This window comes from Rhinolophus ferrumequinum, chromosome 20, assembly GCF_004115265.2.
Source record: "Rhinolophus ferrumequinum isolate MPI-CBG mRhiFer1 chromosome 20, mRhiFer1_v1.p, whole genome shotgun sequence".
In the NCBI taxonomy this organism is placed as follows: Eukaryota; Metazoa; Chordata; class Mammalia; order Chiroptera; family Rhinolophidae; genus Rhinolophus; species Rhinolophus ferrumequinum.
In genome coordinates this window covers 51,248,998-51,262,230 of record NC_046303.1, presented here as the reverse complement: position 1 = coordinate 51,262,230, position 13,233 = coordinate 51,248,998, and the positions used below count along the sequence as shown (strand labels likewise).

The 13,233-nt window shown below is 39.9% G+C and overlaps 1 protein-coding gene across 27 annotated transcripts in view; it reads left to right on the top strand.

Moving 5' to 3' along the window:
* Positions 1-13,233, top strand: part of NRCAM (neuronal cell adhesion molecule) — a 300,745-nt gene that overhangs the window by 264,753 nt on the left and 22,759 nt on the right. For 19 of the 27 annotated variants that reach the window (XM_033088223.1, XM_033088240.1, XM_033088235.1 and 16 more), the window contains 7 exons: positions 3,374-3,571; positions 3,669-3,739; positions 5,312-5,537; positions 5,923-6,038; positions 7,508-7,712; positions 10,071-10,193; positions 10,804-10,989. In XM_033088223.1, coding sequence (XP_032944114.1) covers positions 3,374-3,571; positions 3,669-3,739; positions 5,312-5,537; positions 5,923-6,038; positions 7,508-7,712; positions 10,071-10,193; positions 10,804-10,989 — 1,125 coding nt within the window. Of the gene's footprint in view, positions 1-3,373; positions 3,572-3,668; positions 3,740-5,311; positions 5,538-5,922; positions 6,039-7,507; positions 7,713-10,070; positions 10,194-10,803; positions 10,990-12,012; positions 12,049-13,233 lie in introns of all 27 variants that reach the window. The other 8 variants (XM_033088238.1, XM_033088224.1, XM_033088230.1 and 5 more) reach the window with 2 other exon arrangements.

Here is a 13,233-nt window from a genome sequence, read left to right as displayed (position 1 = left end):
TGTGTGTGTTGATTTCTTCCACCTGCTGGTAAAGCAGAATATTTCTAATGAAATTAAGGAGACGCCTCCTCTCTAACTTGTGTAATTTAAAGATATTCCTTTGTCAATTGAGTTTTCAGGGTCCATGATCAGAACACTCATTCATTCATGCTGTCTTCCAGTTAACTGAATACGTTAGCCAGATTTAGCTGTTTAGGATTCTTGGAGACTATTTTTTACCTATGTTAATAGGATACTATTAGATTTTAAGGCATTATTCTATTCGTTCATTCATTCACTTCATCATTCAACAGATATTTATTGAGAGCCTATTATGTATTAAGCATTGTTCTAAAACCAAGGAATCAAAAATCTCTGACCATATAGAGCTTATATTTTAATTGAGAACACAAATAAGATAAATTAACAACCTATATTATGTTATTGTGAATAATGTCACTATATAGTTGTGTATAAGTATGTGTACACACACACACCCCTCAGAGCTCCCTACAAGAGAGAACCTGCCGCAGGGAATATTAACAGCAGGCTCCGTCTGCTGCACGTCCCCTCAGGGCCCGCTGTTCACGGGAGGCCACTCTTCCCGAGCCACTCCGGTCACTGAGCAGAGCGAGCGTGCTGGAGCTCAGCCACGCCCAGGGCAGAACCGTCCCTGGGCTCCTCGCTGACCTGGCTGAGGTGACACATTCTGCAGTCTGAGCCTTTCCTGCACACTCCTCCCTCCTCCCCGTCTCCTGTCACAGACGTCAGACCTGCATCATGGTCTGAGGATCTTCCCTGCCTACTCCTGCTTTCTATCCATGTTATCTTTCATAGGCATTTCCCCAAAACAGTCTCTTGCACTTCGAATTCTGTCTTAGCATCTGCTTCTTGGAGGACTCAAACACATGTGCAGTTATACACATGGTTTTGTGTCCATATGTGCGTGTGGCGCATGTGTTTAGGCCATGAAAAACAAAACAAAGCATGGGAAGGAGGGTGAGGGATTTAGGGGTCAGGGCTATAATTATGAATAGGGTGCCCAGGAAAGGCCACATTAAGAAGGTAACATTTGAGTATGACAATAAAGACATGAGAAGGGAGGAAGTGAACACACTGTGCAGTTTCTGGGAGAAGAACTTTCCCGGCAGAGCAAGAAAAAGAGCCAAGGCCCTAGAGCAGGGGCATGTCTGCTAGGAGGCCGGTGTGGCTGGAGTGAGATGAACAAGAGGAAGTGAAGTAGGAGAGAGGGTCAAAGGGGTAAAGCGTTTTGGGTGGGTGTGGAATGTGAACTTGCAGCTCATTGGAGGGATTTGAGCAGAGTGATTCATTGGCGTGATTCATGGATCCCCCTGGCTGTTCCATCGAAAATCATCACTTGGTTCTCAAACTGCACTGAGGTACCCGGTGGAACCTCAGCAAACTCACACGGGTGCTTCAGAATATTTTTTAAGTTTTTGATTTTTAAATTTTGATATTTAAAGAGCACAATGACATCTATCTGGTACCACATGAAATATTAGCTTGAGGCAGTTTACAGTTTCAACGTGATATTACTACATCATATTATAATGATATCACCATATTGTAATGATGTCATATCTCTGCAAAGCCTTTGTTGTGATAAGAAGCAAGGACCACATGACAATCAATGAGGAATAGGAAGTGAGGAAGGTGGAGGCCAATCTCTTTACAAGGTTTCAGAAGTTATACAGTGCCCAACAGGTTTTAAGTTGTTAAGACATGAATATTAATTTGTATGGACCTAACTACTTACATGGAAATGTTAGATATTTCTTTGCCTTAGAGAGCCATGAAAAAACTACTGAGACCCTAAGTACACCATGAAGTGCAAAAGTTTGGGAACTTGTGAGTTAGGAGGTTGTACAGTAATTCAGGCAAGAGATTACTGTGGTTTGGAATAGGCTGAGAGGGATGGAGGTGCTAAGAAATGGTCAGATTTGCATGTATTTTAAAAGCGAAGCTAACAGGACTATTGAGTTGGGAAGAAGGAGACAAGCTAAGGAGGACTCCAAGGTTTGGACCTGAGTTGTCACTGTGCAGTTGAGGAAGAAGATGGGGTTGTCTTGGTCATAACCAATTTGAGGTGCTGTAAAAGACAAACAAGTAGACTTGTTGAGTAGGCAATTCACTATGCAAGTCTGCGTCCGGCGTGGGGGCGGGGGGTACAGATACAAATGTGAACATCATCAGTTTATGAATCTTGAGATTATGCCTGCAAATTAAGGTAGATTGAAAGGACAGAGCTAAGTACTTAGCTTTGGAGCACTGCAACACAGTGTTTATCTTTGCATCTGTAATTTGTAATATGGCACATAGTAGGCAATTAATGAATGTCTAAATACCTATTTTTTACAAAGGTAAAACATGTACATAGCACAAAATTTTAGGAGATGCAAGAGGGTTTACACTGAAAAGTGAGTCTCCCTCCCACCTGATGCCCAGTCCCTCGGGCAATACCAGTGGTGTCAGTGTGTATCCTCTGAGACACGATACGAGTACATTCAAGCATATATGTATGTGTTTATGTCATAATAAATCTTTTTATTTTGTGCAAGTGTAGTATCCAGCACACACTGTTCTATGCCCTACTTTTAGAAATCATTCCATTTCAGTGCATATGAAGTAGCTCCATTTATTTTTTACAGGAGCAGAGTATTCCATTGTGTGGATGTACCATAATTTTTTAATCAGTGTCCTATTGATGAAAATTTAGGTTGTTTGCAATTAGGTTGTTTCGACTGCCAACAATGTTACAATGCAGATTCTTTTTCATGTGTTTTTGAGCATATGCATGAGCACAGTTATTCAAAATAAATTGCGAGAAGTACAATTTCTCAATCAAAGTGTATCTGAGTGAAATACTGTTAGATGTTCTAAATGGTTCTAAATTGTCCTCTATAGGAGTTGTACCAATTTACACTTCCCACAAAGTATGAGAATGCTTGTTTCCCCTACATCACAGTCAGCAAAGTGTGTTCAGCTTTTGAGTATTGCCATTCTGTTTATTGGAAAATGGGATCTCACTGTATTCAATTTAACTTCTGTTGTGGAAAAAAAAATGGCCATCTTTTCATATATTTAAACTTTCCTAGGGCTATGTGCATCCCTTCTAAACAGTTTTAAGTAACTAAACTTAGCACACTAGAGAACTATTATTGGGTTTGCTTAAGTATTCAGGATGATGATAGAACGATAGAACTCTGAAATCAAAATACTCTAATGAAGTATTTCTTGAAAGTGAAATAACTCTTGTTTGGCTACTCTTGTTAGATTGTCCTATTTGTTATCCTACCCTTGGGTAACTGGATTCCCTGTCTGCATTTGGGTGTGTGTGTGTGTGTGTGTGTGCGTGGGTGTCTGTTGTGGCCAGAATTCATCATTGAATATGAAGATGCAATGCATGAGGCAGGCCTGTGGCATTACCAAGCTGAAGTTCCTGGGACACAGACCAGAGCTCAGCTGAAGCTGTCGCCTTATGTGAACTACTCCTTCCGAGTGATGGCAGAGAACAGCCTCGGCAGGAGCTTGCCCAGCCAGCCATCTGAACAGTATCTGACTAAAGCTGCAGGTAAATCAGGACTTTTGTGATATGAAATAAAATAGAAAAGTTTTCCACGGTTTCAGAAAAACCAAAGCTTACATGCATGTGGCTCTTTAACTTCTAGAACCGGATAAAAATCCCATGACTGTGGAAGGACTAGGATCAGAACCTGATAATTTGGTGATTACATGGAAGGTGAGCTATGGATAAAGCCTTCGACTTTCCTCAGTATATTTCAGAGTGAAAAAAAGTTTTAAAATAATATCTTTATTCAAATCCAATTTTACCCATTTTGGGAGAAAATATATATTGTATGTCTTTATTTAAAAGACAGTGTTGGGACGGCCAGTTAACTCAGTTGGTTAGAGCGCAGTGCTCTTAACAACAAGGTTGCTGGTTTGATCCCCACATGGGCCACTGGGAGCTGCGCCCTCCACAACTCGATTGAAACAACTACTTGACTTGGAGCTGATGAGTCCTGGAAAAACACACTTAAAAAAAGAAAAGGCAGTGTTTTGAAGTAGTTAAAGCTTGATCCTTAGAGCCAAAATGAATGAGTGCAAATCCCAGCTTTGCCACCTACCAACTGTGTGACTTTAAGCCAGTTGTTTAACGTCTCCATGATGTGTTTGGAATAATAATAGAACCAACCTCATAAGATTAAAGGAGTTACTATCTGTAAGGCCTAGAACAGTACCTAGAACATATATGTGCTCAATAAATGCTAGCTTATATTATCATCATTATAGGAACCCTATAGAAGACACACCAAGTTATTCCCAGCAATCAGCTTCTTCTGTTTTCTTTCTTTCCTTCTTTCTTTCTATTTTTCTTTTTCTTTCTATTTTTCTTTTTCTTTCTTCCTTTCTTTCTTCCTTTCTTTCTTTCTTTCTTTCTTTCTTTCTCTGTCTCTCTCTGTCTCTCTCTCTCTGTCTCTCTCTCTTTCTTTCTTTCTTGGCTTATCTGTATTTCCTAGACTTAGAAAACTAACATATATTTACTTGTGTAATTTTAAAACTTATTTTAGATAGATCCATTCATGCATATTTGTATGCATACATATTTTTATAGACTTATATACATGCATATCGTGTTTCCCTGAAAATAAGACCTAGCTGGACAATCAGTTCCAATGTGTCTTTTGGAGCAAAAATTAATATATTTTACTATAAAATCAGGTATAATAATAATATAATATAATATAATATAATATAATATAATATAATATAATATAATATAATATAATATAATATAATACTGGGTTTTATATTAATTTTTGCTCCAAAAGACCCATTAGGACTGGTTGTCCGGCTAGATCTTATTTTCGGGGAAACACGGTACATGTGCAAGCAGGATAGAATAGCAAGCCAACCTTTGTTTTTAATAAAGAAAGAAGCAGTTCACAAGTTTCAGTCTCAAATAAAACAGAGACTGATGTACTGTCATATAAACAGGAATATACAAAGGAACCTATAGCACTGATTGTTTTTAGTCACTTGCCCTTGACTGTGGAGCCAGAGTTTGAGAGGCTTATGTGGTGTTTACTACTTCAACATAGAAACTAACAACCTCTGAAATGTTGACCCCAAACAAGCTTTGAATCTCATCAAAAATAAAAGCAAGATAAAGGTCCCTGGAGACTGTTAAAAGCTTGTATTTTAGTGTTTCAGTGCTCACTTTAAGTCTGGGAATTGGTTTTGCTGTTCTAGTAAAGGATTGTGCAATCAATCTGTTTTATAAGCTCTGTTTGTTTGGCTTTTCTTGTAGCCTTTGAATGGTTTCGAGTCTAATGGGCCAGGCCTTCAGTACAAAGTGAGCTGGCGCCAGAAAGATGGTGATGATGAATGGACATCTGTGGTTGTGGCAAACGTATCCAAATACATTGTGTCTGGCACGCCAACCTTTGTTCCATACCTGATAAAAGTTCAGGCCCTGAACGACATGGGGTTTGCTCCCGAGCCAGCTGCAGTCCTGGGGCATTCTGGAGAAGACCGTAAGTGGCTGAGGCTGTTTCGTTTATACCTTTTCCCAGCAAAATAGATGTACCAAAGCGTAAGCCAAGTCCATTTCCAGAGGTACTTAGATTGGGAGGATGAGAGGTAGCAATTATTTTGCTCAACATTCCTGAATTTAAATAGCCTGTTACGTAGAAAATAGGTTCAGAATGTTATAAGTTGCTTTGCTACTTTTAAAAAGATATGTTATTCTTACAAAGTCAAAAGAACAAATACCAAAAATCTATTCTCAGTCTTGGATCATTCATAGAGTAGGGCTGAGGCATGTTCAAATGAGCCAAAATTATTGGACAGTGACATTCTTTTGCATGAAATTCAAATTAACATGGACACTTCTGCCCCGCTTTCTCCATCTCTCCCCAGTCCCAATGGTGGCTCCCAAGAATGTGCATGTGAACGTGCTGAACGGTACCTTAGCTGAGGTGCACTGGGACCCGGTACCTCTGAAAAGTATCCGAGGACACCTGCAAGGCTATCGGGCAAGTGAAGCGACACCTTTCCTGTTCTTTCCTTAAGAACAGGCTGTCAGTGAATGCCAGATGCACTTCTCTTGGTCGGAGTAGACCTTGAGAGTTCATCTTGTTTATCGCCTCATGCAGGCCACATCTAAACAACCCCAGCTAGAGCTGAATGGAAATCTCACTGCATCCAAAGTGAGAAAAAAAATGTATCTCCATTTTCCCACAGATAATCTAACATTTTGCCAAATAAACAATTAACAAAATGGAGAAAACTAATGTTTAAAGAACTAGGATATAACAAAATACACCTTTAAAGCAATACTAACCACATGTGTTGAATACACAAATTATCCTGAAAAAAAATGTAGACTTTTTAATAATTCAGATTATACTTTAAGATCATATAGTCCCGACTGGGTGGGTCAGTCTTCTGAACGTCAATTGTCTTTGTTCTTGGGAAGCACAGAAAGACTGGTTTATGGAGATTTCTGATTGATAGGCGGCGGGTGAAAGAACTGTTTTTAAACCCAGAGAAAGTCACTGCTTTGATTTGTTAACTCTGACCCCTAGAGATCACTTCTTGCACTGCATCATGTTCAATTTTGTTTTTTCCTCTATCACTGCCAGATTCTGTACACATGTTGACTTCTCTTGAAAATGCCTTTAAACTCCTAAGAAGAATTTAAGAGGACTTAATAAGCAACGATTCTGGATTTTTAACCAAAGTTAATCAACACTTTGTTAGTTAATCAACTACAATTTAATGCAAAAAAAAGTAACTTTTAATTAAGTGATGCAGTGTGACTTAGTGAGAAATTGGAGTAGAGGGTCCACTGAGGCCCTTGATTGCCCCATGGCTTTGGACAAGTCACGTGATAACCCAGAGGCTTGTCTATACGGCAGGAATAATAATAATAATAACTTCACTGTGGTTTTTAGGATTAAACAAAATGATATATTGTTCACAAAGTTGTATTAACTCTGAAAAAGTATGTAAATATTGGCCAGTAATTTTTATTTTTAGAATATTTTATATAAGACACTTAAATCTTTCTGTTGTCTTTTAGAGAGAACTGTATGGGTATCATGCTGTTGCATTTATTTCAATTATGTTCTTCCAACAAAATAGGATAGCCCAGCTTCATCACCTATTCTTAATTTAATCTTCCTCATAATTTAATGTTCCTCATTATTCTTAAATTAATTTTCCTGTGGGCTTCTAAATACTTCTTTTTTTAAGGAGGACACAGCTCCCAGTGGCCCATGCGGGGATTGAACCGGCAACCTTGGTGTTATCAGCGCCACGCTCTAACTGAGCTGACTGGCCACCCCCTAAATAGTTTCTTGCCTCAGAATCAATATCAATCAGGTTTGCCAGTAATCTTCTAAAATGCACCCAGAGAATTTTCTGAAGGGGAAAAAAAACATAAAACTTTGATCTTGTTTGCTTCCTTATACATCCCTGACTTTTGTTCTTGCTGATTCAGATTTACTATTGGAAGGCACAGAGTTCATCAAAACGAAACAGACGCCATATGGAGAAAAAGATCCTTATTTTCCAGGGCAGCAAGACCCACGGCATGTTGCCCGGGCTGGAGCCCTTCAGCCACTACATACTGAACGTCCGCGTGGTCAATGGGAAAGGGGAGGGCCCCGCCAGCCCTGACAAAGACTTTAACACTCCAGAAGGAGGTACGGGGTGGACGTGTCCCTGAGATCCTAACAGCACATGGCACATGCTGAGAGGCTTTGCGTGACAGCCAAGCCCCCAAATCAAGTGTATTCTGGTAGCCAAATGTGATTTCCCCAGAGAGGGACACAGCACCCACAAAGCTAGCCAGGTGTCAGCTCATATGTGGCCTGAGGGAGTGTGGAAAGCTTCGAGTCACAAAATGGTGCCCAAAAATCCCCTCTCTGGACTCAAAGATTTTCTCCACACGTATTAACACTGTCAGAAACCTTGCTAATTTGATGTTTATTTGAGTCATTAACTTCCTTTCCTGAAGCAAGTTATATAACTTCTGAAGTCTCAGTATATAAGTCTCAATTACCACATCTAAAAAATGTGAGAACTAAATGTGAAACTGTAAGAAAAACATCTGGAAGAGAAAATAACTCTATAAGTCGTGGTTTCCTTCTTTCTCAGTGCACACCACCTTCATAATTTATACTAAAGATGAGTCGAGTTAGATGGTTGGAAGCCTTGACAAATGGGTTAGGAAGAGAACTAGAAAGTCGTTGCAAGTATGGGCCACTGCCAGGGAAGAGGTAGGGAGGCGCCAATATGCACTGACGTGAAAGTGGGGGCAGGAGCAGAGCGGGCACATGGCAGCCTAGCGGATGAGGGAGGGAGGGGTCGTAAGGAAGAAAGATAGGGATTTGCAAAGGCACCAGAAATGGGCCTTACCTGTTTTGAATCTTGCCTCAAGCCAATATTGAAAATGAGCCGGAACACTTCTATGGCTTCATTTGGTCTTTCGATGAAAGCAGTTCACAGACAAACCCTTCCTGTCTCCTGGTTGAAGGGCTCATTACAGTGGCGGCTGTCCCATGGCCTCTGAGAGTCATCCTGTGTCCCAGCTCCCGTCTCCCATCTCATTACAATTCTGTTCCTCAGTCTCATTGCTCCTTAGCGGTTCAGGGACCCTTCCACTCAAGGCGTTCCCTAGTGAGACCCCACACTGTCCTTTAGAAGGGTCAGGGGAAAATGTCATAGAAGAGATGAGCAGGGAATTAAAGGAAAAAGAAGAGAGGAAGGGGTATGTTCAAAGACACAAAGGTATGAAACAGCATGGCTCTTTCAGGGAACTGCAAGTTGTATAGCTGAGAACAGTGAGAAAAAAGAGGAAGGTCAGCTGGGGAGAACTCACCTCATGGATGGTCTTAAATGCTCTGGATGTTAACCTGTAAGCCCGAGGCTCTTAGCCTCAGGACTGTAGAGGGTCAGGGAAGGGGTTCAAGGAGTTCCATGAAACCCCTGCTCTTGTATGCAAAATGTGTGTTTTTCTTGGAAAAGTTTGTGGCTGCCATCAGATTTTCGAAGGGGTCTGTGGTCTCCAAAAGTTAGGAACCTCTTATGGGTTTGGGGAACTATGTGCCGGGACTGTTCTAGGCCCAGGCAAAGGCCACTGAGGGCCTAAAGGGGGGGTGGGAGTTGGCAGAGGGGAGAGAAGGGACTGGGCATGGTTGAGACGAATAAGGAGGACTGACAGGACTTCGTGTCCCCAGAGATGGTGGAACTGAGACAGAGGGAGAAATGCAGGTCAACTCCCTGGTTTCTGGCTAGAGTGACAGAAGAGACAGGGGTGCCATGAATGGGTCTTGGGAATACAGTAGGTGACTAGAGGAGTACAGATCATGTGGGAGAGCTGCCACCATCCATCCGCTTGAAGGCGTGCATCAAAGCAGCCCAGGTGTGTCTCCTCCCTCTGGTCATTTACCAGCCTCTGCTGTAGAGAACCTGATGCCCTGCAGGCCTTTCCAGAGACAGGGCTTTGCCAGCACTGGGACTTTTGTCCGTCACCACAAGGTTCTGGGCGTCTGTCAGCTCTCCGATGAGAACTGCTGTGCACCTGGGAGGCTGGCTCATGCCCAGAGCCCAGCAGGGAGGGTGGTCTGACTGTTTGGAGACACCTGGTTTGATGCAGAAAACAGCCCTTCATAGCCCAGAACACAGCTGCTTCTACCCCAAGGTCTGGTGAGAATGATTTCCCTTAGTCACTAGTTTGCTTTTATTAAGACATCATTCAGGAAACAAATTAAGTAGTCTCTTTTTAAAACATTGCTTTGGGTCCAAAGCAAAGTCTTTATGTATGTTGAGAGGATAGTTTTAGTAAATCTAAATGGAAATGGTGAGAAAGAGGAAGAGAAGAGCTAAACGGGTACCTGTGACAGGTTTTTATTCATGTATTTTCAGCTGAGTTAGGAACAAGAATGTGTTACTAAAAACAAAAATCTTGATGAATTATGTGAACATGGTGAAATATGTTATTTTAATATATTTTGAAACATTCAAAACCTTTCTTATTGACTCTGTGTTCTCATTATAAGTCCCCAGTGCCCCATCTGCTTTAAAGATTGTCAATCCAACACTAGACTCCCTTACTTTGGAATGGGACCCACCGAGACACCCGAATGGCATTTTGACTGAGTACACCTTAAAATACCAGCCAAGTAAGTTATTGGGAGAAAAGAAAGGGAAAATATCACTTAAAAAGGGAAAAAAATGTTGTCTTAAAATACAAACTGGTTATTTCTTTATAGCTGTAGAATATATACGTATATGTTCAAGTGTTATTCCAAAAGGAACTTCAAATCATACTTTTTAAAGAAAAATGACATATGCTATTGAAAATTAAGTATTCTGTATAATAATCTGTATAGGAGTATGGGGTTTAGGTGGGTGCTATCGTTGGATTAGGTAGATGTTTTCTGTAAGTCGAAAATAGTGAGAGGGGTTCCTTTGGCACAAGGCCTCCGAAGACGAGGTTGGGTTATTTAACAATACATGATTCCACCTGCGAAAGCACAGAGATAAGAAATGCTGTTGTGATTCAACTATAAAATTCCTCTAGCTTAGAAGCCAATGGAGAATATACTTCCCCTTGGTATGCCGTATTATAGGAGCTATAAGAGGTTATCAGTTATGTCGGGCAAAAAGTGAGTAGGGTGACAAAAGTCAATGTAATCCAAATCTGGTAATTTGGGTGGACACCATTTATTTATAATAATATCCTATAGCAATTAGTGGGGACTGCACTTATTTGTTGTTTCTTCTTGGCAGTTAACAGCACCCATGAATTAGGCCCTCTGATAGATTTGAAAATTCCTGCCAACAAGACACGATGGACTTTAAAAAATTTAAATTTCAGCACTCGGTATAAGTTTTATTTCTATGCACAAACTTCAGCAGGATCAGGAAGTCAAATAACAGAAGAAGCAGTAACAACTGTGGATGAAGGTAAGATGGGTATGTATAAAATCCATAAAACTATAAGTCTTATGAAACAAACATTTTTAACTTAAATTTATGCTTTCTCTTTCCTTCTTACCATAGAGTATCCATCTTCCCCAATTACTACAAACACTTATTTGTCATTCCTCATTCTGATAGATACAAAATCAGTTATTTCATTCATTTTAGAATAAGGTTGATATTTGTTTTCCAAGTCCATAAAAATTTTTAAACTTAAAACACTGAGGTGAGAGTGGGAAACTATATTTTGCCACGCTTGAATTCAAATTTCAAGGCAATGTTTGTTTCCTGTCTACAACTTTACATATATACATACACACACGTATACACACATATACTCGTATACATGTGATACACATATAGATGCACACACATACATATATACAAATAAATATATGTAAATCTAGCTCTAGTCTTGATTCACCAGAAAATAATTTGCTAGTTCACATACTGATTTAGGTTTTCTAGCAACAAAATTAAAACAGTTATTAAATCATGCATTTATTTTGTGTTTGGGCATGGGATTTCATAATTTGGTATGCCATCTGGTACAGAGAAAGCAAAATAGCCCCATTAAAATATGTAGAAAAGAAATTAACACTTCTTTTCATACTTTTAAAAATTATTTTGAAAAACTTTAGATTCAGTGAAATGATCAAAAGTATTGTAAAAGATTTTGTTTTTGCATGTCTCTAAATTGTAGCATTGCTTAAGGATATTTGGTTATCCTCCATAGCATAAGAAATTGACATTTCTACCCCAAAATTGGTTTGAAATATCCTCAGCCTTTTTACACAATAGGCAAGTGTGAATAATGTACCTTAAGTAATGTGTGGATTTGATACTGGGTAAGTTTGGGGACACTAACATATCTTTGTCCCCTGTACCTGATATGGTATACGTCATTCTTCTTGCATGCTTTAGCATTTTAATAAGTGTGTTTATGTAGCTTTACATGCTCATGGGTGTGTTACATCTAACTATATAGTGTCCTATTTCTGTTTCCCTTCATTAAAGCTGGTATTCTTCCACCTGATGTAGGTGCAGGCAAAGGTAACCTAATTCATCTGCATGACTTGATACCTGTGTGAAATTTGCAATGTTAACGTGGGGAAGTGCAGCATGGGTTAAAACACAAAATAAAATGAGCTTTGAAACACCAAAAGAAAGAAGATCTTGGAAAATCTTGGCTTTAAAATTAATATCTAGTCTGGTTTTACAAATAGAAAGCCACGCATTGAATTCTTATAAGACTTTTTCTCAAGACTTATCCATGGAACAAATCCTGATCTTAGCTTTTAATGATATGGCTGTGGCCGGATCAGACAGGACCAGACTGTGGATTTGTCACAGATCCTCTCTACAGCCATACCACATAATTACAGATTCAGAAATTTTAGTCCTGTGATGAAAACAGCCTATAAATCAGATCCACTGAGCTTTCCGTTCTGCAGATTTAGCTGTACTCCTCAATAGACACAGTGTGCACTTTGCTGACACCACACTACACTGTCCACTGGAAATTGCAGATTCACACTACCCTCTAACTGGCCCGGGGCTAAAATCTCCCCACCAGGATCCCCTATGAGCAAGGCTTCCAGTCCGTTTGCATGCTCTAGTCAGTTGTGTCTACTCATCCTGTCTTCGCCAAACTGCCAGTCTCCTCCTCCTGGGTAGTAGCTATCACAGTGGGTTCCTTTTGTTCTCCTTTGTTTCTCACAGCTCTCTGGGTGAGAAGATATGCTGAGAAAATGATACTTGGAGAAGCTGTAATATGTCTTCCACCTGAGGCAATCCCAAAGATCACCCAATCTTTGACCCTTGGCTCTTGGTCGATCTATTTGTTAGCTTTTTAAAGAACAGCAGAGTCCCTGCCACAGGATACTGTATTCATGTACAGTACCCCTGGCCAAGGATTTTCTTGGGCTTTGACAGGCTAAATGAGTGCAAATAGGAATAAAAAAAAAGACCAAGAGAAACAAGTGCTTTGCCCTAAGTTATTCAAATCTGCTGAGCGTAGGCCTTATATATATAAAATGGAATAATATATACCAACAAAAGATGAATACAAGTCATGTGTATACATTTTCTTGACACCCCCATATATATATACACACACACACACACACACACACACACACACATATATATACATATATATATGGGGGGTCAAGAAAATGTATACACATGACTTGTATTCATCTTTTGTTGGTATATATTATTCCATTTTTAATACAG